At 41.8% G+C, this 24,608-nt stretch overlaps 1 protein-coding gene across 1 annotated transcript; it reads left to right on the forward strand.

The window, feature by feature from the left end:
- The first annotated feature begins 1,974 nt into the window (after positions 1–1,974).
- ETNPPL (ethanolamine-phosphate phospho-lyase) lies at positions 1,975–19,476 on the forward strand. The gene is made up of 13 exons (XM_044224289.1): positions 1,975–2,086; positions 4,910–5,028; positions 5,292–5,451; positions 7,274–7,348; positions 9,751–9,841; positions 10,889–11,005; positions 12,891–12,973; positions 13,574–13,799; positions 14,926–15,080; positions 15,469–15,558; positions 15,993–16,123; positions 17,002–17,069; positions 18,159–19,476. Exons 1-13 carry the CDS (start codon positions 2,031–2,033, stop codon positions 18,288–18,290), a joined length of 1,503 nt encoding a protein of 500 aa, XP_044080224.1. The 5' UTR covers positions 1,975–2,030; the 3' UTR covers positions 18,291–19,476.
- The last annotated feature ends 5,132 nt before the right edge of the window (positions 19,477–24,608 follow it).

Raw genomic sequence — 24,608 nt, forward strand, 5'->3', positions numbered from 1 at the left:
GAGGTATCTATGAAACATCGAAGTAGAGAAGTCAAGAAACGAAGTAGATATGAGAGTCTGGGACCAAGAAGATCTGGGTGGAGATGTAAATGTGGCACTTTGATGGGTCCTCAGTCCAAAGGAGTCATGGTGGATTACCCTGGGAAAGAGCACAGAGAAAAGAAATTGCCCAAGACCTTACCCTCATAGATACGAACATGTCAACATTGAGTGACAGAAGAAAATGAGGGAAGTGTGGTGGTGCCAAGAAATCAAAAGAGTAAATGCTTTGAGGAGAAAGGAGAGGTCAACTGTTGAGAGGTCAGGTATTAAAAAAAAAAAGAAAAGAATAGGATCATTGAGACCTTAACAATGATCCTGCCACATTGTTTGTGGACTTTATAATACTTTAAAGCCTTCTTTATAATACTTTGGTGGAAGAGAGATTTTTATTTTTATTTATTTATTTATTTTAGTACAAAGAAATTTGGCCGCGAAAAGGTCAAGAAACCCAACCAATTTATGGAAGAACCAGATCTAGGCCCTAAGACTCTTGGTCCAGCATTATTTACAGAACATATTTTAAAGTACTGGGAATAATAAGAAACCATGGAGATTTATAGAAAAAGCATGGCTTATCTGTGATTTCACCAGGTCTAGGTGTTTTGAGAATGAATGTACATTTGGCATCATCTTTCAAGTATGGAAGTAGACCAAGATTATGTGATTGGTATTTCTTGCAAGTTTCCTAAGTGCCTTCTGCCCTTCATTTAAATCACCCAGGATTCTTACCACACTGTTCCTCACAAAACTCGGTTTGTCAACTTACCTTAGGCAATGCAGTAATACTGTTTCTGCAGTGCCTTAATGTAAATTTATAACTTCATTCAGGAGGAAGATTGTCTGCAAACATTTTTCAAGTGTGTTGTTATAGTTAAATTTCTTCGCTTCCTTTCAAAACACAGAAAGAATGAAATGATCTAGTTTAAACTCTAAGGCTAAGTAGTTGCATGACCTTGAATAGGACTACCTTTTCTGTGCCTCACTGCTCTTATCTACGGAACAGGGGAGTTCAATCAGGATGTTTAGTTCTTAAAATAACATGACTTAATGGTATAGTGAATTAGGATTAACTCTGCCGAGATATTGAACCTCTAATTTAATCTGCATATGAAGATCATCCCGAAGGAAGTCAAGAAACCTAGGAATGAATTCCAAGAGCACCACCAGGTAGACATGTAATCACGGGACAAGGAATAACCTCACTTTCCCTATATGTTAATGGCATGATAAATCTGATCATCTCTCAGGGTTGTCTCAAGGACTGAACCAGGTAAGGTATATGTTTATACTCTCTATAGTAGTAGAGAAATTAGAAGTGCAATTAAAGTGGATCTTTGGAAACACATTGAAATACATTATCACTCCCAGCAAGTACCGAGCTGAGTCCCCTGTTACTTTTCTTCAGGACATGTGACTTGTTACTTTTGCTGAGTTACAGGTTATGGTAGTGAAATACGCTCAAAGTGAGAAAGGAGACGACTGTCGAGTCTGGGTTAACTCAGACCTTTACAAGAACATAATGGGATACACCAAAAAGAAACGAGAAAGGAGGAGGTAAGGAAGGAATTCGCGGGCAGAGGCGAAAGGCGAAGGCAAGGCCAAATTAGGGAAATTGAAGGCAAGTCCGAAGCAGCAGCAAGGATTAGGAGGGCAAATGGGAAGCGCAGGGCAGGGACGGGAGCCAGTTAGACCAGGGTCAGGGGTGGTGGCGATTGAGTGGCTAGTCCGGCGACTTGCCAAAGCAGGCACTGGGCGGAGGAGGGGAACGGGAGGGTGGGGCTTGGCGAAGGGCGAAGGCAGGGCAAGACTTAAAAGGGGGATGACCCCAGCTAGTTGATGCCACCGGTGACTTCCGACGCCCAGGGCAAAGGGACCCCCCAGGAGGGATCTGGCGGAAAAGGCCCGCCGCGGAGGCAGCCCGCGGGCTTGCGAGGGAGGCTCACACACGCGACCGGGAGCCCCGGGGAGCGCCCGGAGGCCGCGCCACCATGTGCGAGCTGTACAGCAAGCAGGACACCCTGGAGCTGAGGAGGAAGCACATCGGGTGAGGGCTCCAAAGCCGCGAGGAGAGGCGCAGAGCGGGGAAAGAACTAGCGCAGGGGGCGCGGAGCCGCAGCCAGGGACGTAGCCGCGAGCCTGACGGCTACAGGGCTGAAGCCGGCGGGGTGCGCGCGAGAGGCCACCGCCCAGCCGCGCCGCACCTGCGCACGCGCGCCGCCGCCCGCCCCCCCCCCCCCCCCCCCCCCCCCCCCCCCACCCCCACCCCTACCCCCACCCCTGCGCCCGCCCCGGGTGCCTGCCGCCCCTCCGCCTGCGCGGTCTCGGCGCTCCGCAGCGGGCGGGCGCGTGGGGGCTGCGGGCGGCCGGAAAAGTTGATCCGCGAGGGTTAATGCCCCCAGGAGGGGCACTCCAGTCCAGGGATGGGCGCTGCGAGGGAAGCTGGGTCGCTCTCCGCCAAATCCCAGCAACTCGAACGTTCCCCCAAACTCGGAACTGAAAAAATAATTTCGGTACTGGCTATGAACAGAAACGAATTCTGACAGCTTTTGCTAAAAGTGAACTTTTTCTTCTTGCATGTTTGGTTAGATAAAGGGTTAATCCGGGCAGTTTAAAAACAAACAAACAAACAAAAACCCTTACAACCTCCTTCTGAAGGGTAAAATGCCACTTACCCACCTTGGTCTCCCAAGCTGTGCCCTCAGTACAGTGAAAAGGTGCAGTGATCTCTCCAGTCTGCTTTTCCTTCGCCCGTGTTATAACCTCGGTATAAACTCGGTAGAATACTGGTGAGCGCACGGGACTGAACGCGGAGTCTGGCCTGGGCTCTGGCCCTAGTAGGGTGTCTCGTTACCTGCGTGACCTCTGTCAGATTACTTTCATTTCCTCTTCTGTGGAAGTAGGAGTAACATTCTGCTTCACGGGAGCCAGCAAAGGAGATTAATAAGCGTTAATAAGAACAATCTGGTTTTTTAAAAGGCACCTGTAAATATCAATGATGACTGTGGCCACTGTCAAGTCAAAGGCCGCCAATAGTCCCGCGTAATTGACAAGCAGTGTCGCGGGTGAACGGGAGAGAGGACTGGGACATAAGAAAGAAAAGAACTGGTATCCTCTTCTGAGAAATACTAGGCGGCTGCTCCTACTCCTCTCCTGGTCTCAACCCAGGAAGTTTCTAGATGGCCTTTTAGGAGACTGGCTGAACGCTCTCACCTCCATGCAGGGAAAGCCAAAATGGTCCAATTCCTCCCTCACCACCTAGTCACCCCTTGTCCTTTTCTAATCACCACTCCATTCTGTTAGTTTTCAATCCTGCAATGTAGTTAGAGTCCAGTGCAAACCCAGTGATTTCCACTGTGAACTGAAGAAATTCTGTGAAGGGAGGAATGTAAGCAGGGACAGCCTGAAAGAATTTTACCTGAAGTCTGAGTGGGGAGGTGGAAAATACTCTTAGCAAGAGAAGGTGAAGTCTGCAGTTCACAGCCCACATTCATGACAAAGGTTTGCTTTGGCTTTTAACTCAGAGGTATAAGCTAACAGCTGAGATTGAACCAATAAGAAATTCTCATTAAATATTGTTTCCCATTTTAACTGATGATGCTTAATCTGAGGCAATTTTAAGTTAAGATTACCTATACACAATAATTAAAATACCTCCTAAACACTTGCATATCAATTTAATATATAAACATGTAGTTACCCTCCAAAATACCTGCAACGCATGTCGCATATTTTTGTTTGTGCATGCAGAAGAAAAATAATATATTCCAGGGAAGCCTGGGTGGCTTACTGGGTTAAGCACCTGCTTTGGCTCAGGTCATGATCCCAGGGTCCTGGCACAGATTCCCTAACGGAGCTCCTTGCTCAGCAGGGAGCCTGATTCTCCCCCTGCTTGAGCTCTTTCTCTCTCTGTCAAATAAATAAATAAAATCTTTAAGTAATAATAGTAATAATAAGAATCTATTACATTTTAGTTTCTACATGTCCGTAGGGCCAACATCAGAAAACTTTGTAATGGTTCTATGTTGCTAAGATTTATACTCCAGACATTCATCCAAATAACCAAAAATATGGATGACCTTTTATTTTGCTCAAAATAATGGATTAAGAGGTTAAAAGAATAATTGGATTTCATTATTTAAGAATTGAAAATCTCTTTGGTATAGGACAAATACTCCTCAAAAGACTTGGAAATGGTGTCCTATAAAAATCTTTTTTATAGTATTTATTACCAATTTATTTATAGCTCTCGGTGCTATTCATTTCTTTATCGATTTGATTAGAAAAGAAGCAAGAGAAAGCAAGCAAACACTGCTTTGGGCTGCAGTATAGAATGGTCTACTTTCAAATTCTGTTTTTTCCATTTCCTGGCTGTAATCTTGAACAAGTTTTTTGATTTTTCTGTGCCTCAGTTTCCTCACCTATAAAAATGAGAATGATAATAACCCCTATTTCATAAATTATTGGGAGGATTAAATGAAATTATATTTGTAATATTTGTCAGGTCCTGACACATCATAAACCTCAAAATAATGTTTGTTTGTTTGTTTCATTTTCTGGTAGAACAAAACTTCCCAGAGGAATATTAGTTATTGGTTTGTGTAATTAGAGTTGTCAGAGTGAACCCAGGTGCCTCTAAACAGTTGTCAAATCATGGCAAATTTAATATAACAAACATACGAAATGTGAGCAGGGTCACCAATGGGGGATTAAGGTAAAATTTTCCAGGCTAATATGAATAATAATAATAATAATAATGTATGTCACCCAGGTTGTGTTTTCCCTTTCCTTTATGTAGCTATAAATTTCCACTGATCATGCCCTTCATTGAGTCCTTCCAGATCAAAGTGTTTCCTTTCCTTATTTCTAGACCCTCATGCAAAGTTTTCTTTGCTGCGGATCCTATCAAAATAGTGCGAGCCCAACGACAGTACATGTTTGACGAGAGAGGAGAACGGTACCTGGACTGCATCAACAATGTGGCCCATGGTAAGCATCCTGTCTCCATTGCTCTTGGAAGGGTACATTTGTGGACTGGGGCAGACATGGCACCACTAATATCTGCCCCGGGAGGTACAGGGGCTGCTGTTCCTTGGCTGGACGGGCCCATAGTCCTAGCCCAGAACAGGTTAACAACAGAGTGTGGGGAGAAAGAAGCTCATCTTTTTTTCCCCCTTGCTTCAGAATCCCACCAACTTCCTGGGAATTTAGGATCCTCATTCCTTTTCTGGGTTTTTGTTTCTGCATTTTAGTGGGACACTGTCATCCAGAAGTGGTCAAGGCTGCTGTGAAGCAAATGGAGCTGCTAAACACCAATTCTCGATTCCTTCACGACAATATCGTGGAGTACGCCAGGCGCCTTGTAGCAACCCTGCCAGAGAAACTCTCTGTTTGCTATTTTACCAACTCAGGGTATGTTTCCAGCTTCCCCCCGCCACATTCCATTCCCCCCAATCTGTTTTTATATGCCCCCACACATACCTTTCTTCTTGATTTCCTGGGGGAGCCCAGACATCTCAGGTTTCCGGAGATTCTTGCCATTTACTAAGTGACCACACACCATGGGGCCCTGATGGTTCTGTTTTTTGGCTTTACTTCCTGAGCTTGTGGTCGATAGGCTCCCCAACATCATGTCCTAGGGGATTGACCCAGCCTCTGATGATTAACGTGAGCGTGCCACTCAACTCCTTATGACTGTGGCTTCCTAGGAGAGAGATGGGGAAAGATTACCTAGCATGCTTTGCTGTCTCTGAAGGTTAGATACTTGGATGGTAACTATGGCAAAAATATCCAAGCCTAGGGTTCCTAAGATAAAACCTAACCTGTCAGATATCTCACCTCCTCAGGAAGTAGAATAAGTAGCTAAAGAATCAGTGGGCCTCCGTAGTTTCTTTAAGGCATGAAATGAGGGGTTTTAGCAAAAGAAGAATTCTACTGAACAAGCTATAACTTCTGTTAAGACTTTTGATTGACTTATTTCTTAGGCAATTTCCTCAACACAAATACAAAAAAGGAAGGAGTAAGTTCAAAAGAATGGATATGTTCCAACTTTTAAATTCTGTAAATTCAAGTTATATATCCATTTTGTGGAATATTATGCAGACCTTAAAAATGTGTTTTTGGAAATACACGTCTATTGACGTGAAAAGCTTGCAACGCAACTTTATATTGGGATTTCCTCTGTGCATACAGTGTACACTTGTATTTTTGAAATTAAGTATAAGTGGATTAAAATTATTAGAAATTCTGTAAATGTTTGATTCTGTGATTCTATGATTCATTTCTGTCTTTGCAATGAGATTTTAAAACCAAGTTTAAAGCAGAAGATCATCCTTTTTTCTTAGTAAAGAGTTAAGGTATTTTAGGATCTAATTTATTGTTGTAAAGCATTTTCGCCTTCAATAAATGAAATACCATCATATTTGACTTTCACTTCTTCAGAATCCTGTACTGTCAAAGGGGGATTGCCCCAAAGACTGTCCCCAGAGACTGGAGATGATAGAACCTGGGCAAGTACGGAGAATAATCTTGAAGTTAAACAGACTTTGGTCTGAATGCTGGCTCTATCTCTTAGTAGTTGTGAGAACTTACTCTGCCTCCTTAACGTCTCTGAGGCTCTTTCTTCATCCACAAAAATAAGAGGGCAGCACTTGCCTTGCAAAGGAGTTTTATGAGAATAAATGCAAGCAAACACTGAGCATGATGTTGGGCGGATAATAAACATCCCACTTGTGATTATTTTCTTCTGTGTCTGACTCGTGTCTTAAGGCTGTGTAAACCAGATAGAAAAATTATAAGCCTTATTATGTCCATAAGGAGCTCATCTGTATTGGGTCAGTGCAACATAGTTCAGAGGTCTGTTAATGGGCTCTCGTTCTCCCGTTCCTCCCTTCGAGATCAGGCTTAATGTGGGCTTCCTAACATCCTTGAAGTCAGTCCCCTACTCACGTGGCTGAGTTGGGTGGAAGTCTGAAATGAGCAGCGTATCCTTTGCATCGGGTTGCTTCTGTGTGTTTCATTCTTTATTGAAGACATCTGGGGAACTTGTATGAGAAGGATGAAGTGAGACTGCTGGGGGTGGGGGCAGACTAAAGGGCAAAGAGAGGACTTGTACTTATTTCCCCCCTACATTTCTGAAAAACTGGGATCTTACAACTTTTGTAATTAACATTTTGAAATATTTTGAAAACATTTTGAAAATATTTGGACCACTCTCTCTGTGTTCTCTTAATAGATCTGAAGCCAATGACTTGGCCTTACGCTTGGCTCGGCAGTTCAGAGGCCACCAAGATGTGATCACTCTTGACCAGTAAGTCTGGGATGTAAGACTTCTAAGCAAGAAGCTCCTTCAAGAGACAAAATTGTATCAGTTTTGCAACCACAAGCACTCAGGGAGGAGGGCGGATATATGGCACCATGATTTTATTGTGTACCAAGGTATCAAAGCCAGCCAAACCCTGAAAAATACTTAATTCCATCAAATTCCTGCAAGTGGGGGAGTCTTTCTTGAATGCTATGGCCATTGCCTCATGGACTTTGCCTGAATCACTGACCATTTATGGAGCCTCATAATGAGTAACTCAGTATTTTCCAAATAAAAATATAATTAATTTCTTCAGACTCTATATGTTCACATCACCATTGTGATGACCCACTGTAATCAATTCGAAAGATAACAATGTAGAGCAAATTTTGAAGAAAATAAGAAACAAGTAAAAGATAGTCCTTTCTTGTTCGTTTGTGACAATTACCAGCCATTATTGAATTTCATCTCCTTAACGTGACTTCATTCCATTTTAAACAAGAAAGCTAACAACCCCCATCTTTAAGATTTTTTTCTTTTAATTTTCTTCCTACCTCTCCACCCCACTCATCTCAGTCACAGAGGGTTAAATTGAGCACATACCTCATTTCTTGCCCTTATATAGGCTTCTCTTGTTTTATGTGTTGGGTCACATATTCACTTTCTTTCCTGTCTTAACACAAATTTATTTCCTCACAGTTCTGTACAACAGAAACCCAAAATGGGTTTTCACTGGACCAAAATAAAGATGTCAACAGGACCGTGCTCCTTCTGGAGACTTCTCCTGTTTCCTTGCCTTGCCCAGCTTGCAGAGGCTGCCTGCATTCTTTGTGCTGCGGTCCCCCCTTCATCTTCGGAGCAACCATTCCACCAGTCCTAACATGGCCACCATCCTCACCTCGCTTCCCCTACCTCTGACCACCGTCCTGCTGCCTCTTCCTTTCACCTGTAAAGACTCCTGTGATTCCACTGAAACCCCCCCCCCAGGATTATCTCTCTATCTCAAGATTCTTAATTTAATCAAACCTGCAAGGACCCCTTTGCCATGTGACATATTCCTAGGTTCTTAGGACCAGAATGCATATTCTTTGCCCATTTTTCTGTTGGGATTCCCTTCTGTTTCTTGATGGTTTGTGTTTGCTTATACAGTCTAGGTCAAAAGATCTCAACCTTGACTGTGTCCTAAAATTATCTAGGAAAAAAAATTCTTTGAATTCCAGGGCCTAGGCCCCACCCTAGACCAATTAAAGAAAATCAGGGGTGGATCCCAGGAAACAGTATGTATTTTTAAGTTTCCCAAGTGATTCCCAAGTTTCCCAAGTAATGCAGGCCCAGTTGAGAATGACCATTGTAAGCATTAATCTAAGTTTGAAACATTTCAAATATCTTTTCCCACTGTATCATCTGTCTTTTAGCTTTGTCCATGGTATCCTTCAACTGAAATCTTTAATTTTAATCAAATCAAAAAGATAACATTTTCATTGTATAGTTTATGTATTCTATGTTTTGTTAATATCGCTCCCCCTACACGGACCACACACACCCCCCCCAGATCACAAAGATGTTTTCTTCATTTTCTTCTCCTGCCTCTGTGAAATCCACCAGGGGTCCACTGCATTAACATTTATGTGGGGAGGTGTCTCTGAGCTGGTGTCTGTCCCAGTCTTCTCTTTGTTCTCATTCTGATACATACTTACTGTCACATACATATCATTCTCATACTTACTCTGGTTCTGTAGCATCTTTAATTTTGTTAAGGGAAGTCCTCTCTGTTTTATCTATTTGTGGACTTTCAAAAATTTCTTTTCCAGATCTCCCACTTATGCCTCTGAGCAAGAAACAGAAAACTGTATTTTAAGCAAGAGGAAGAAACCTCACAGTCACTTGGTCACCTCTCAATCTTGGTTCTTCCTGAAGAGATCTTTTGCTCTTACCAAGTTGTATTTGTCCAGCATATGCAATCCGACATTCCACAGAAACGATTCCTGACAGAAACACAGCCCATTCTGTGATAAAAAGTTGTTTTTAAAATTCACCTGAATATAACTGTCAAATACATTTAAAGAATACATACTTAGCAAGTTTTTCGTGAATCTGTAGAAAATAATTTTTGAATTTAGACACTCTAATTTAGCACATCTAATATCATCCTAAGAAATTAAGTTTTCTTTTCCTGCTTAAAAAAGAGTCTATGAGGATCCATACTTGGTTTCCTCTGTGTTTTATTACATGGATAAGGAGAACTGGACAAATGAAGTGGCCAGTCTTGCCACAAAGAATTAGTTCCTGTACAGTTAAATCTGGCACTAAGGTTAAGATTCTTCTAGATAATACACATTATTGTTTTTCATATACTACAAAACCTTCCTTCTCTGAATGATTTTGGTTACTGTCCTTTTTCTTTGCAGCGCTTATCATGGTCACCTGTCATCTTTAATTGAGATCAGTCCATATAAATTCCGGAAGGGCAAAGATGTCAAGAAAGCATTTGTGCATGTGGTGAGTATCTTAGAATATAAGAATCAGAAAGCTGGTCTGGAAGAATGCCTAATGATATAGTCCAGCTCAATCCGTTCATCAAAATGAAACTGTGAAAAAGAAACCAAGATCTAGAGCAGTTATGTGACTTAGCAAAGTCAAAAAGCTAGTCAATGACAGAATGTTGTTTAAAATCCACTGATGAGTTTTCACCATCAACCTAGTGTGGTGGTAGCCAAGGCTGTTATTCACAGCTATCATTTTGTTTTGGTCTTCAGTTTCTTTTCCTGTCTACTGATGCCAGCTTGAAATTTGGAGTTGAATCTAGTGTGTATGAATATCTCAAAAATTAAACTGCTCTATACTAAAGTATTATGTAGAGTTATGAAGTAAAATAAATAAGAAACCAGTCAAGTTATTTTTGAAACATTAAAACTCTGGCAGTTTAATTAAGAATCAGTAGACTTTAAGAGTATCATCAATTCCTTCTTTCAAAATGGTAAGACCTGGCATCAGGACTAAGGCATTCTAGTTTTTGCAATGATTACAGTTTGCTATAGAGTTGGTAAGTGTTGTATTATTTTCAGTGTAGAATAGTTAATACAATGTTCATCCCTTGAATTTGTCAAATACGATAATCACACTTATGGATGTGAATTTGCTCTTGAATCGAATAGGGATGCAGTCTTGACTTACAAAGGTCTAGGAGCAAATCCAAGTTCCTGTTCATGATACCAAGGTCTTGGTTTTCAAAGAATTCAGAAATGTTAAGGAAACAGAACGAAAAAACCTAGAGTCACTTAAACTCACATAATCACCTTTCTAATATGCTCTTGTGGGAAAATGCCTTTTTTTTAGAGTTCATTTGTCCCGGAAGTAGATTTTCACAGTACTTTTTAAAAAGGTTTTATTTATTTGTCAGAGAGATAGACAGCGAAAGCACAAGTAGAAGGAGAGGCAGACAGAGGTAGAAGCCGGCTCCCAGCTGAGCAAGAAGCCCAATGCGGGGCTGGATCCCAAGACCCTGGGATTGCCATAGATCTTTAACTACCATTTGGTTGTTTCCAGGCACCAACTCCAGATACTTACAGAGGCAAATACAGAGAAGATCATGCAGACCCAGCCAGCGCTTATGCAGATGAAGTAAAGGAAATTATTAAAGAAGCTCATAACAATGGAAGGAAGGTTTGTATTTATAGCTTTGGAAACAGCTTACCATCTTTTTGTAAAGAGGATCGAAATCACTGTGACGAGGTGGAAAAGGATTAGATCTCAATTCCTTTCTGTTTATCTCTGCTTACATTTCACTTGGTTTGTATTTCAAAAAGTGCATTATTATGATCAAGCCACCAAGACTATCTATTTTTTATTTATTCTGGAAACGCGATCACTATGCCTGTTTTAGAACTGGTGGCCTAATTTCTCACTTTCCCAGTGGGATGCAAACTCTGGCCCAAAGAGGTAGGGGGAGAGGCCCATGGACAGACTCTTCCAAATGAACATACCATGGGGTAGGAGAGTGATATAAGAGGAAGGGAAGGGAAGAGGCCCAGTGGCCCTGTGGCCTTTGAACCAATGCAGGCTTCCAGGCCCAGGAAGCCTTGCTGCTTCCCTCGAACTGGTACAGCTTTCCTAAAAGCTGCAGAGCCAGGGTTAGCCAAGGAAGAGCAAATGTTTCCCCAACCTGAGCCTGGGCTTCAAAGACAGAACCAGAATCCTCCACAGTAAGAAGAAGAGTTTCCATTTTTTCAGTCTTCACCCTACTCTCTTCAGCTTAACATAAATTCCCAGCCTGTTTGGGGGTTACTCATGTGGAGTTTTAAAGTGACTGGACATATGCTTTGTCTTTAAACTGGCTTATGGCATAAACAGGGAAATGAAAAAAATTTTTAATGAGATAAAAATGAAGACTTGACTTTTTCCAATGTAAATATTTTTATCCTAGTGACTGGAGAGTCATTTGCATATCTCCAGACGGGACATCTGTGTAGCTGGCCCTCAGTGCTCCCTGTTACGGGGACCTTCATATGCCTTTCTTCTTCTAGGGCAGCCTATCCCTCCTTACACGAATGGTAGAGTGCTTCCAGGAAAAACAAAACAAAACAAAACAAAAAACTTTACATTACCAAGATCACATGGGTTTTTTTGCTGGTAAAAGGGTCTGGATAAATTTTTGAGAACGTTAACATTCAGTAGTTATGGACCTGATGCTGTCCTGTTAACAATGCGGAAAGCAATGAGCAAATAAAAGGTGGGTGCTTCAGAATAGTAGATGTGCTTACAAAGTCGGAGGAGTTTAGAGAAGCAATCTCCTAAGTCCAGTGGCTTCATTTAATAGGTACTAAATGAAATATTTAAAAGTGAAGAACTTAAGCCAAGGTAATACAGTTACTGAGATGTAGTCTGGACGAAAACCTCGGTTCTCTTGACTTCCTGTCTCATCTTATCTGTGCTTTCTCTTCTTGGTTCGTTGTCGCCTATTTTCTACTCCTCCTTTCTTCCCCTCTAGAGCATTTCGTCCGCAATTCCTCTTGTGAATTGCCTGATTCCGTTAAGTCTGGTTCAGGGTAAGAACTAGAAATACAGCTCAGTAACTAATGCTTGTGGCCCTCAGTCACCCTCCTCTTTCCTGAGAGCAAATTCCAGGCTTAGGCTGTCCTCATCACCCATCTAGGGAAACTGGCACCATGGTAATGGATTTGGAACCTGGGTAATTTTTTTAGAAGTTTGTGTCAAAGACGGATCAAAACATCATTCTTGTTCAGTTGGTCCTAATGAAAACACTGCATTTGAATTAATAATGGGGAACCGGAGGTTGCCCTCTCCTCCATTTCTCACACAGTGGTTTCACCGGTACTCTAGAATTTCAGAAACGGATGAATTTCAGATCAGTTGCTTTTCCAGCACGGACATCCATCTCTTCTTGTCTTTGTCATCACGTGGCCTATTTGCCTCTTGCAACGGGGCCATTCCCAGCCATCTCGCAAATAACCTGCTCTGTAAGAAGTCCTCTTTTTTAGGGGGTTCAAGGGGGACCTAATGGACTTTGACCCCATGTTCTCTTGTATAGATTGCTGCCTTTATTGCTGAATCCATGCAGAGTTGTGGCGGACAAATAATCCCTCCAGCAGGCTACTTCCAGAAAGTGGCAGAGTATGTACCTGACTTGGGCTCTCTGGGTCGAACTGAAGTCTTGGTGACAGTTCTGCAAGGCCGTCCTGGTTAAAATATCGAAGTACTTCCGGACTAGCTGGCAAATAGGCACTTCAGCATGCCTGCCACGCCAGGACTCCTCAGAACCTCTCCACCTTCCCAAGATCCAGCAAATAAAGGGTGTATATGTGGTCCAGCAGGAGGGGCCTCCGGGGCTCTGCTCCGGTCCCCAACCTGGCATCCTCTCTGGCTGGTGCCCATGCTTTACCAATAAGTAATCATTTGAAGACTAAGCCTGCTAAACACTACTTCTTGTTCACGTCTTTCTCTTCCCACTTAAAATGCCATAGTAGGGCTTACTCGAAGCAGCACAAAACTGAATGATAAGAACATGTCTACTCTGGAAAGTATGTGATTATATTTCAAAGTCAGTGACATCATGCAGATGTCACTGGGGATTTGAGCACAGAAATGGTTTTGACAACTATTCCAAACCTCAAGTTAACATTTTTTTTATGTCCTCCATAATCTGTATCTTTGTGGGTGGGTTTGGGGACTCTTGGTGACCTGAAGACCCAAGATTTCCCTTTTGCTTTTCAGATATGTCCACAGAGCAGAAGGTGTGTTTATAGCTGATGAAGTTCAGGTGGGCTTTGGTCGAGTTGGGAAACATTTCTGGAGCTTCCAAATGCATGGAGAAGATTTTGTTCCAGACATTGTCACAATGGGAAAACCAATGGGCAATGGTCACCCAATGGCATGCGTGGTAACAACCAAAGAAATCGCAGAAGCCTTCAGCAGTTCTGGGATGGAATATTTCAATACGGTAAATTTTGACCTCCCGACTTATGCTAAGAAGGAAAAATTCTGTCTGTTCTTATACTTCTTGCCACTGTAGTAAAGAATAAAGAATAAGGTTCAGTATTGCCAGCTAACCACCCCAGGTCCTCAGCCAGACTTCGATCTAACCATATTTCATCCTATCTGGCATAATTCTCCTTGTATTTTTCCTTGTGTTTCTTTCCCCTTTCTAGAATGATTAATTGTTCCAGTGATAAATGGTTGCCTTGCTCAGCTCTAGAGGTTATGATGTTTCACCCACAGATGATATGATCTTCTTTATTTTATATCACATTTAAATTCCCCAAACATTTCCAAAGTGTTTAGATGATATAGTACTATAATTGTTATATGGCTGTCACAGGAGATACTAAATTTTTTATCTTTTTTTTAAATTTTATTTTATTTATTTATTTGACAGAGAGAGATCACAAGCAGGCAGAGAGGCAGGCAGAGAGAGAGAGAAGGAAGCAGGCTCCCGGCTGAGCAGAGAGCCCGATGCGGGGCTCGATCCCAGGACCCTGCGATCATGACCTGAGCCGAAGGCAGCGGCTTAACCCACTGAGCCACCCAGGCGCCCCACTAAATTTTTTATCTTTAGGAAGTTTTATTTCCTTGGTTTTACCTCCCAAAAGTTGTGAACTTTAAGCTTGGAAAAAATTATTATAGTTTGTGCCGTATGTGTCATAGGACTTGTGACAACTAAAAGTAAGAATCAAATCTAAGGACATAAATTATTTGGAGAAAATGTCCTTGTTTAGCTGTTTTCACATAACTGTTCAGGGACAGAAGCCCGTATCCCCCTCACTGAACCATACTCTGAAATCCTTAGCTCCCAATGCAGTGTCTGGTTTTTGTTTGGTTGAACTAATAAATTCCCTGATAGTCCTCCATACCAGTCATGCAGCATGGAAAATATAATTTGGAATGAATTTTTACTCAGTCATAAACAAATAAAATCACATTATATTCTAAATCTAAAAAGTTTATAGCACAAGGGAAAAATTTATTGAAATTTTATCTCTACCTGCTTATGTATGAGCCAAATTTCTCATGGATGAAGCAATACCACTAATTCAACCATTATGGTTTTTTTAACCTTTTTTCTACAGTATGGAGGAAATCCAGTATCTTCTGCTGTTGGTTTGGCTGTCCTGAATATAATTGAAAATGAAGACCTTCAAGGAAATGCCATTAGAGTAGGGGATTATCTTACCGAGTTACTCAATAAACTGAAGGCTAAACATACTTTGATAGGAGAGATCAGGTATGTTTATCATGAATGTGTCATGTGGTTATTCATTTTTCCAATGAAAATAGCTTAAATTTTGTCTTATAAATTTAAAATAAATTACATGAAACTAAATCTAGAAAACATTGAAAAACATTAAAAAGCAACAACAACAACAACTCGTTCTTAATCCAGAACACTGATATCACCACTGTTAACTTTTGGGTGTATATCTTTCTCAATTTTATACTTAAAAAAAAAAAAACTTAAAAAATACTTTAAAAAAAATAAAGAAAAAAAAAACTGGATGACAAATCAAATCCAACTTAAAATTAAACTGAAGTTGGGGGACAGTGTTGGTCTTTTATGACAACACAGTGTCTGCGAGAGCATCTGTCAAGTTTTCTTTCTTTATCTTCCTCAGAGGCATTGGCCTGTTTATCGGAATTGACTTGGTGAAGGACCGTCAGAAAAGGACCCCTGCCACAGAGGAAGCTCAACACATCATCTACAAGTAAGTGCACCCCCACACCTGCCTGGTGTCCCCATTTGAAACATGCCTCTCCCCCCCCTTGAAAGCTTCCTGTACTTCCTCCCACCTCTCCAAATAAGGGAAGTTAGAGATGCATTCAATTTATAAATGTGGGCTGCTTGCATGAGAATACTGAACTGCTCTATGTTCACACTATTCCTTTTTCTTTAAAAAAAATTATTTATTTATTTATTTGAGAGAGAAAGAGAGCACAAGGGGGAAGAAGGGCAAAGGGAGAGGGAAAAGCAGACTCCTTGTTGAGCAGGGAGCCCATGTCCCAGGACCTGGGGAGCATGACCTGAGCGAAAGGCAGATGCTTAACCAACTGAGCCACCCAGGTGCCCCTGTTCACACCATTCTTAAATAATCTTGGTTACCACTTATATACACTCACGATTATTTCCTGCTCTAATTAGGATGAAAGAAAAGCGAGTACTTCTCAGTGCAGATGGACCTCACCGAAATGTGCTGAAAATAAAACCACCTATGTGCTTCACAGAAGAAGATGCTAAGTTTATGGTGGACCAACTTGATGAGATTCTAACAGGTCTGTTTGCAGACGTTTCAGATGTCTCCCCATCCCGTACCCGGTCATACATGACGTGATGGTGTGGTGTGTGTTCTGACAGAAGGGAAGGCGCTTGGAAATGGATGGGTAACTTTATGTAGCACCAAGAAAAAATAGCTGAAAAGTAATAACTCTGTAGGCTCTTAGCTAACTCTAAAGTGTCTGCATGCATTCCCACAGCTCCAGATCTGGGTTTTTAAGGAATGGACACAGTCTTATTTTTTCCCTATAATTCACTTTTTAAAAAAGAAAACTGCATGTCTGCCTTGCCCAATGCACCGCAGATGCAATGACATACAGAGTTTTAACATTCTTCCCCGGGAAATAGAAGAAACATGATTAATAAAAATTATGGGTTACAGGTTAACAATTCTTCACTATATGATGAATCTTTCAACTTGCATGTGTATTTCACTTATTACATTTTGAGGCTTTTTGTTTGCCATTCAGAACTACCCCTGTCATAGGAATTTATCTTTTCATTACCTGTATTATATAATAAGGTTCATTTGGTTTTTTGTTAGGAGCATAAATTGAACTTGAAGAGTAAACTAGTGGCAAAAACCCTGTTGGAAAACATAACGTACTGTCAAATGTTAGAACACTTTCTTTGAATAAATTTGAATATTTCCGTTAAATAAAGTGAACGAGGCATACCCAGCCCAGGTTCAGCAGCCCTTGTAAATGATAATGATGAAATGTGCCAATAAAAGTCTAAGAGCAGCCATTCTAATAGGGGCATGTTTTAAACGCTAATTCTTCATTAAAGGTATATCTATAGACACCAAGGTCTTTTTTTTTTTTTTTTAAGATTTTTATGTTATTCTGTCTTCTCCATTGTATCTTCCTTGATGTAGTTTTAGAAGAAGGCATCGGAGCCCAAAGTGAGAGTGTGATCTCTGAGAATGCTCCGTGCAGAGCAAAGGTAAGAGTCTGCTGTTCCATTTTGGGGGGAAAAGTTTAAAACTTTGGAACATTGATTAAAAGGAAGGCAAATTTTAAAAAGTTGTACAATATAACCTTTAGAATAAAATCCACCTTTGCTGGGATTGGCTTAGTGTTGCGATTTTGAGTGCACGATTACATTTCAAAGCAAGAGTCATACCGTTTGAAAGAAAGCAAGCCAGAGAGCCATTCTTACAGAATCATTCCCATACCCACCAAAAAACCCCTCAGGCCAGCAGAGGGAATCGGCAAAATATTGAGAGAAATATAACTGATGTCCTAAACTCCTTCCTGCTTGTTGGCAGGCCACCTGACACTGGGTTGGATTCCCACACATCACCCTTTAAAATCAGTGGAAGCATTAGCCGCGTGGCTCTGAAAGGCCAGTGTTCCGTCATGGATGGTGGCAGGGGCCTGGGAAATCTCTGGCACCAAGTGGCCTAGTTTCTGCATTTGATGTGCTTCCAGCAGAGGGCCTTTCCATTCTCTCCCTGAGCTGCCCAGGGTGTGAGAAAGCACTCCCCGGAAACAGAAAGGCGAGCCCTGGAGAGGCTTTGTTACATAATTTGCTATTTGTTTATGACTTCGATGCATAAAGGAACACTCAGTGCCTCGAGCCCGCCTGCACGTACCGAGCAGTCAGCAAAGCCCTTTTCCTGGTGCAGAAACATTAGGCTCTTTGAATGAGAGCAAATGATTTGCTAACAGGACAGCTTCTGTCTCTTGGTGGAATGCAGACCAGGTCGCGAAAGCCATACTTCTCTGCAGTTTAACACTCGATTATCAAGTCCAGGACAGGACCGTAGCTGAGAACTGAGCATGCACTGACAAGGAGAAGGGAGTTCATGGGAAATCGCACATTGGAGTTAGCACCCATGTTCCTGAAATTTTGGTTCAGGATCTTGGATTTTCTGCTGACCTTGCATTTCAGATGTCTATAGGAGAGTCTAGGCAGAATTCGGGAGGACGGCGGGGCACTGTGGTGTTGTGTGGGGCTGAGCCCTGCAGAGGCCAGGTGGGGTGGAGCGTGGAGTGGTGGCCCGCTGGAGTCTGCGCACCTGTTTTGCAGATGCCGAAGGAAGCACACTCACGGGAATGGCTTGATGATGGCACCTTGGACCCCAGGGAAAATCCCAGCCGAAAGAGAAATGGATTGTGCACTGATAAACATTCCCTGCTCAGTAAGAGGCTCAAGACATGAGAGATGAACACCGTAAAGCAGGATAAATGTCCAGGGTTATAGAGAATCATTGGAAGTGTCTCTCTCTCCTCCTAGCCACTCTATTGTACCCTCTACCGGTAGAATTTGCATTCCATTTCGACGTGTAAATAAAAAGTTAAAGGAGTGAAAAGAGTAAGCCAAGTGATAATCAAACCATGTCAGGATGATTAGTTCAGCCTCTAGCCTGTTAATTCCTTACTGGAGATTTCTGAAAGTGCTTTATTTATTCTACTAAATTCATGCTTCAAATTGAAAATGAAGTTGGCGGCTTTACTCCGTTTCAGTGTTTGAAATGAGAGAGCAAAGCACTATAGGTTCCTTAACTTTGCAGACTTATGCCTTAAAATACGAAGGAATCATTCCTTATTGATTTAATGTATATAATAAAAGATGATGTAAACCGAAACATTTTTACTAGAAAAGTGTCCCCTTGTTTTGCAGAGACTATTAGGGCTGGTGAAATCAAAACCATTTGGAAAAAAATCGCTTACAGCCAAGTGTTAAGAAGTAAGTGGATAAATCAGACCTCTGGCTGAGGACCAGGTTAGTCAAGGTCCTGTGGAGTCGTGGTGGGCTCCTGGCGTCAGCAAGAAGGACAAGGAGTAAACTCAGAAATACTCACACTGATGCAGCTGGAACAGCAGCAGTAGCCAAAGTGCTGTGTTCGGTCAGGAGACCTCAGCTCTGTGTATGTCAGGTTGTGTCCCCTTGGCAAGTCACTTACCTGTCGGGTAGGAAGTTACCTTTCAACCAGCCATCTTCTTTTCTCATCAAGTTTATCGGTACCACGCACAGCCCCGCACACATAAGAATGGAGTGTGCACACATACACACACACACATTTATAACCAGACACTGGACAAGGGAAGTGAGGAAGTCTGGAACCTCAAGGGTCTCTTTGTAACATGCTGGTACTGTGAGACATTCACTTGGAGGCCTATGTACTGAACTGGAGGAAATCTGAATTTCCGTATTCACTTTCCATTCTCTCTCCGTGGCCTTCCAAAGACTTATTAAACTTTGTATTTTGGTTTTTGTTCCATGCAGGAGGGAGAATAATTTTGCTGTGGCTGTTTCATGACAACTGAGAGGGATGTCAGGAGGAAAATTAATTGTAAAATCTTCCTTTCTGAGTTTGTGATTAATTAAAATGCTATTTTAAAAAGCAAGGTCTCATTATTAAATACTTTTTCCACCTGAAAGTTTCACTGACTCTGTGGGTTCTGGCCGGATAATACAGAAATTGGTTCCCAGGAGCTGATGAAAAGGAGGGAGTGTAGAGGTCTTTGTGGCTGGCTTCTACGGAAGGGCTAATTATGTCCTCACCAAACAGATCCACATCCCGTGAGCACCCCATGTGGGCAAGCTCAGACAGTACTTAAACTCTTTTCTTTTTGGAGAGGGTATGTGTGTTCTAGGGAGCAAGGCAAAAACAACCCATGCCTTTGTTACGTTTTCTAAGTATAAAATAATAGAAAATTAAGACTTTCTTCTTTGATATACTGCACTCTTCTTCGTTGCCTGTAAGTTAGGTTTCCATAATAAGAAGGAGAGATCTAGAAACAAGTGACACCTTCCCAAATGCGCTGGAGACTACCTGTGTGTGAGGTTCCAGGTAACTGCCTCGTTTTGGGGGTGTCACAATTGAGGTTGTGTCAGCTCGGGTCCCCTGGATCTCTAGATTGAGTCCCAAGATAGATCTAACACCAAGATTGTTGGGTGAACAATGGACTAGAGGTGGGGCCTGTGAAAGATAAAGAAGCAGCAGTTGTCAGGAAAATATATATACCCAGTTGTCAGGAAAAGCTTTCAGGTCTGGCACGTAAGAAAAGAGGAGAGCCAGAGAGATCTGAGTGGGAAAAGGCTCAGACTGAGGTCCAGTTCTCTGGAAAGTCTCTGCCAGTACGCTGGGGACTCGGGGTCGTGGACTGTGCAGACAGCTGCAGCTGGAGATGACCGGCCCTGGATGGCCTTATTGGCTTCCCTCACTGACTGGGAGCCCCCAGGGAACACTTATTCAGCCCGAATGTTGCTGCTGGTCTTGAATATGCTGTAGCTGGAGGCTGTCAGGACTGTACTTTTCACCACAGGCTCCCTCTTAAAGGAGAGCTGAGGAGCACACAGCCATGGCTGCCATGGCTGGCCCCTTGTGCCGCACAGATCCACTTCCCTGCAGGTTTGGGAAGTAGCTCTTCAGTGGTTCTTATGTATCTCTCTTCCTCAGGGAAGAGTTAGAGGAGTGAGCTTAGTGGAGCCAACTACAACTCCTGTCACTGTAAATAGTCTGAGGGTCACAACTGGTACTCATTACCTCCCTTCTCCATGACTGAAATTCCATTCACCCTGGGCAATCACTTCTGGATGTCCTGGTGGTGGTGTATCTCAAGCCCTCATTCCTAAGACACATGATCCCCTAGAAACCATGACTTTCTCAGGCCAGGGCTGATCCACTGTCTATTCATTTACAATTAGGCAAGGAGTATCAAGAGACATCTAAGCATACCATCTAAGTTTCACATGTATCCTGTCTCCCCCATGGTGGAACAGCAGCCCCCACCCTTCTGCAGATCAAAGTCAATGAACCCTGCCAACATGGCAACTCCAACTAATGCTTTGTAGATGCAGGGAGTCCAAGGTGCTTAGGTACCAGTTGTAGCTTATAGGGTAGCAGGACTCTTGCTTTATCCCTTAGCAAAATACACCCCTCTGGGAGTCAGAGCCTCCAACCCTACATTTCCCAAAGTTGTAGTGATAGGAAGAACAAAATTCTCCACTGAGTCATTGATGGTTTGACCTCTTATATCAAGGACCCTCCTGGGGACACAGGGCTTCATGGAGGTCCCTGAGTGGGTGCAGATACTACCATCTGAAGGACTACCATCCTTGCAAAGTATTACCTCTGAGCCAGTTCCAATACCCTAGCAGAATGGTAGCTTCTGGGTAATGTGAGTATAATACAACCAGTCGATTATTGGTCATGGGCCTACCATATACATCTTCACTGTGAAGTGAGTTCCCCATCTGATGTTTTGTGGGAGTCCAGGCTTGTGGATCAGGCATTCCATAATAACCCCTAGATTGTGGTTCTAGCTCAGGCTCTGTAAGTAAACCTACACCCTAAATAGATGTTATTCTTGTGCAAATAAACTACTGGCTTTTCCAGGAGAGAAGGGACCCAATGTAGTCAACATGTCACCAAGTGGCCAATTGGTTTCAAGGGTTAGTGTCATGTCAGGGACTCACTGTTGGTTTCTGTTGCAGGCAGATTAGGCATTCACAAGGGGCAAGAGCTAGATCTGCCTGGCAATTGGGGGTCCCTCCTGTGGACTATCACATTGCCTCCATCACACTGACATTTTCGAAGAATTTAAGCCAGTTGGACATTTTGAAGAATGTCTTTCAATTTGAATTTGTATAATTTTGCTCATGATTAAATTCAGGTTAAACATTTTGGCAGAAAAATTACATAGGTCATATACCCAGATTCATTTTCAAATGTAAAACTAACCTGAAATAAACTCAGCTTCATCATGATGCATTGCTTTATATATACAGACTATATGTAGAAATATACGTGTGTATATATATATATATATATACACACACATATATTTATTTATACTTCTATCATATATTTTGTATATATACACATATATATTTATATGTGTCATATATTTTATATATTATTTTATATTTATATATATTCTATATATAGGCATATAGAATTTGAGAGTAATATATATCATATATATATGTATATATATTTTAATAAGTACAGGTTTGGTTTGCCAGAATTTAGTTTAGGATTTTTGCATATATATACACACACACACACACACACATACATATATATGTATCCTAAAAATCCTAAACTAAATTCTAGTGAACCAAACCTGTACTTATTAAAATCCAACAGTGAGAGACACCTGGATGACTCAGTTAAGCATCTGCCTTCAGTTCATGTCATGATTCCAGGGTCTTGGAATCAAGTCCCACATGGGGCTCCTTGCTTGGCAGGGGTCCTGCTTCTCCCTCTCCCTCTGCCCCTCCCCATGCTAGTGTTCTGTCTCTGTCTCTGTCTCTGTCCCTGTCTCTCTGACAAATAAATAAATAAACTCTTTTAAAAAAATCCAGCAATGCAGTAATGACTAGAATTTTTATCCCTTCATGTTCATTGTGAAGACTTTAGGATATTTTTATTTCATTTCTCTCTCTGAATGTTACTGTTTAATATTTTAAGTCTGTAATTTAAGACATATATATGTATTGACATTTTATATATATATACTTTTTGTTGTTCTTCATTTCTTCCTTCTCTCTGCAATTATTTTCCTTTTTTCTTGTAGAACACCCTTCTAGTATTTCCTTTGGAATGGGTCCTTGGTTCAGCTCCTTTGTTAGATCAAGAGTAAAATGAAGGCCATAGATGTTAAGTGACTGAATGAAGTACAGTCTTTTCAGGTCAAGCCGGGACTGGCTCCAAGATCTCTCTGACTCCTGGGCCAGTGCTTTTTCCTCTACATCATTTGTAAATTTGGGGGTCAGGGGCACCTGGGTGGGCTTAGTTAGTTAAGCATCTGCCTTTGGCTCAGGTCATGATCTCAGGGTCCTGGGATCCAGCTCAACATCTGGCTCCCTGCTCATCAGGGAGTCTGCTTCTCCCTCTATCTCTGCCTGCCTCTCTGCCTACTGTGATCTCTCTCTCTGTCAAATAAATAAATAAAATCTTAAAAAATAATAATAATAAAAATAATCAAATGTTGGGATCAGAGACATAAAACTGACAATTTTGACATAGACAGTTGACTCTCCTAATGAAATGTAAAACCAGTTATTTTGATGAATTGGCTTTGAAGTACTAAAAGCAAAAGAAAAACACAGTTTATCAGTCAGTGACAGTCACAAAAATATTAATCAGGGGAACTCACTCAAGTGGTACAGTAACAAATACACAATAATTTTACTAGGTAATATGGACCCGAACATAACATTGACCACCAAATGCTGGCTTTTGCATCCTTGCTATTTTTATACCAATAACAATATCATCTGTGAGCGGAAATAAATAGCTACCCCCAAGGAAAATAGAAATCCAGGATGCATTTTCCACCGGCAAGAGAAAAAAAATTGCAGTCATAATAATGGATTTGGAGGAGAAACGGGACTCTGGAAGCAGATAATGCAGATTCAGAAAGCAAAATGATTTGCAGCGAGCCAGGGTCCCCTAACATCTGTTCCTTCAGAACACGCTGAGGACTCACTGAGTATAACCATATCCCCCCCTGCCTCACACATAGTTTCTTGTCTTCTTGGTGTAAGAATTATAAAAGAAGAACAAGAGAAGATGGAGAGAGAATATTCCTTTCAAATATTCAATAATTTGCTTTTCTTCTTCACTGATAATATTGCCGTGTGATATTCTTGAGATTCCTAACCTATGGTATCTATCTAGAACATAAGTCTGTTTCTTTTCCCTTTTTCTTCTAGAACTGCATCTTTATTTAATCCCTCTTTTCTAAAGGGTTTCAGTTATACAGATTTGTTTTATAGAAACACCAGTTTCCTTGTGATGGTCTGATTCGGTCACTACTGTCATTGCCTAACGGGGTCATGACAAAAATGGCCATGGCAAAGGGATGGGGGTTAGGCATGGACTCCGTAACAGGGACTTCTGTTTATCAGGGTCAGTCTGGATACAGCCGCTCCTGACTGCCCAATCTGCTAACAGCAGAAGTCAACGCTGAACCTCCAGGATGGCACCATTCCCCCAGAGAATCCGCCAAATACCTCCTGGCAGGTTGATTAAATTATCCTGCTTCAACCATGGAAAGGGTAATGCTTTGTTTATTCTGGAGGAGATAGTTAACTCTGGATGAGGATTTTCTTTCCCTGCCTGCAATACTCCTACCGAAATGATCACCCATAGACTTCCAGAATAAGTCCACTGTCATGGTACTACACGCTACATGACTTCTGACAGAAGAACTCATTTCACAGAAAATGAAATGTGGAAAAGGGTCTGTGATCATAGAGTTCACTGGTCTTCCCATGTTTTCCATCCTCCTGAAACAATTAGTTTACAAGAATAGGGGAATGGCCTTTTAATGACCCAATTATGGTGCCAACATCTTGAGAGGCTGGAGAGTGGAGTAAATGATCTATATTAGTGACTGATAGATGGTGTTCTTTCTCCTACAGCCAGGATTCACAGGACTAGGAAATGAAAAGGTGGAAATGAAAGGGAATCCTCTCACTATTAACCACAGAGAGTCACTAGAACAATTTTTCTTCCTATCC

The sequence above is a fragment of the Neovison vison genome, chromosome 11 (genome assembly GCF_020171115.1).
Source record: "Neovison vison isolate M4711 chromosome 11, ASM_NN_V1, whole genome shotgun sequence".
Classification (NCBI taxonomy): Eukaryota; Metazoa; Chordata; class Mammalia; order Carnivora; family Mustelidae; genus Neogale; species Neogale vison.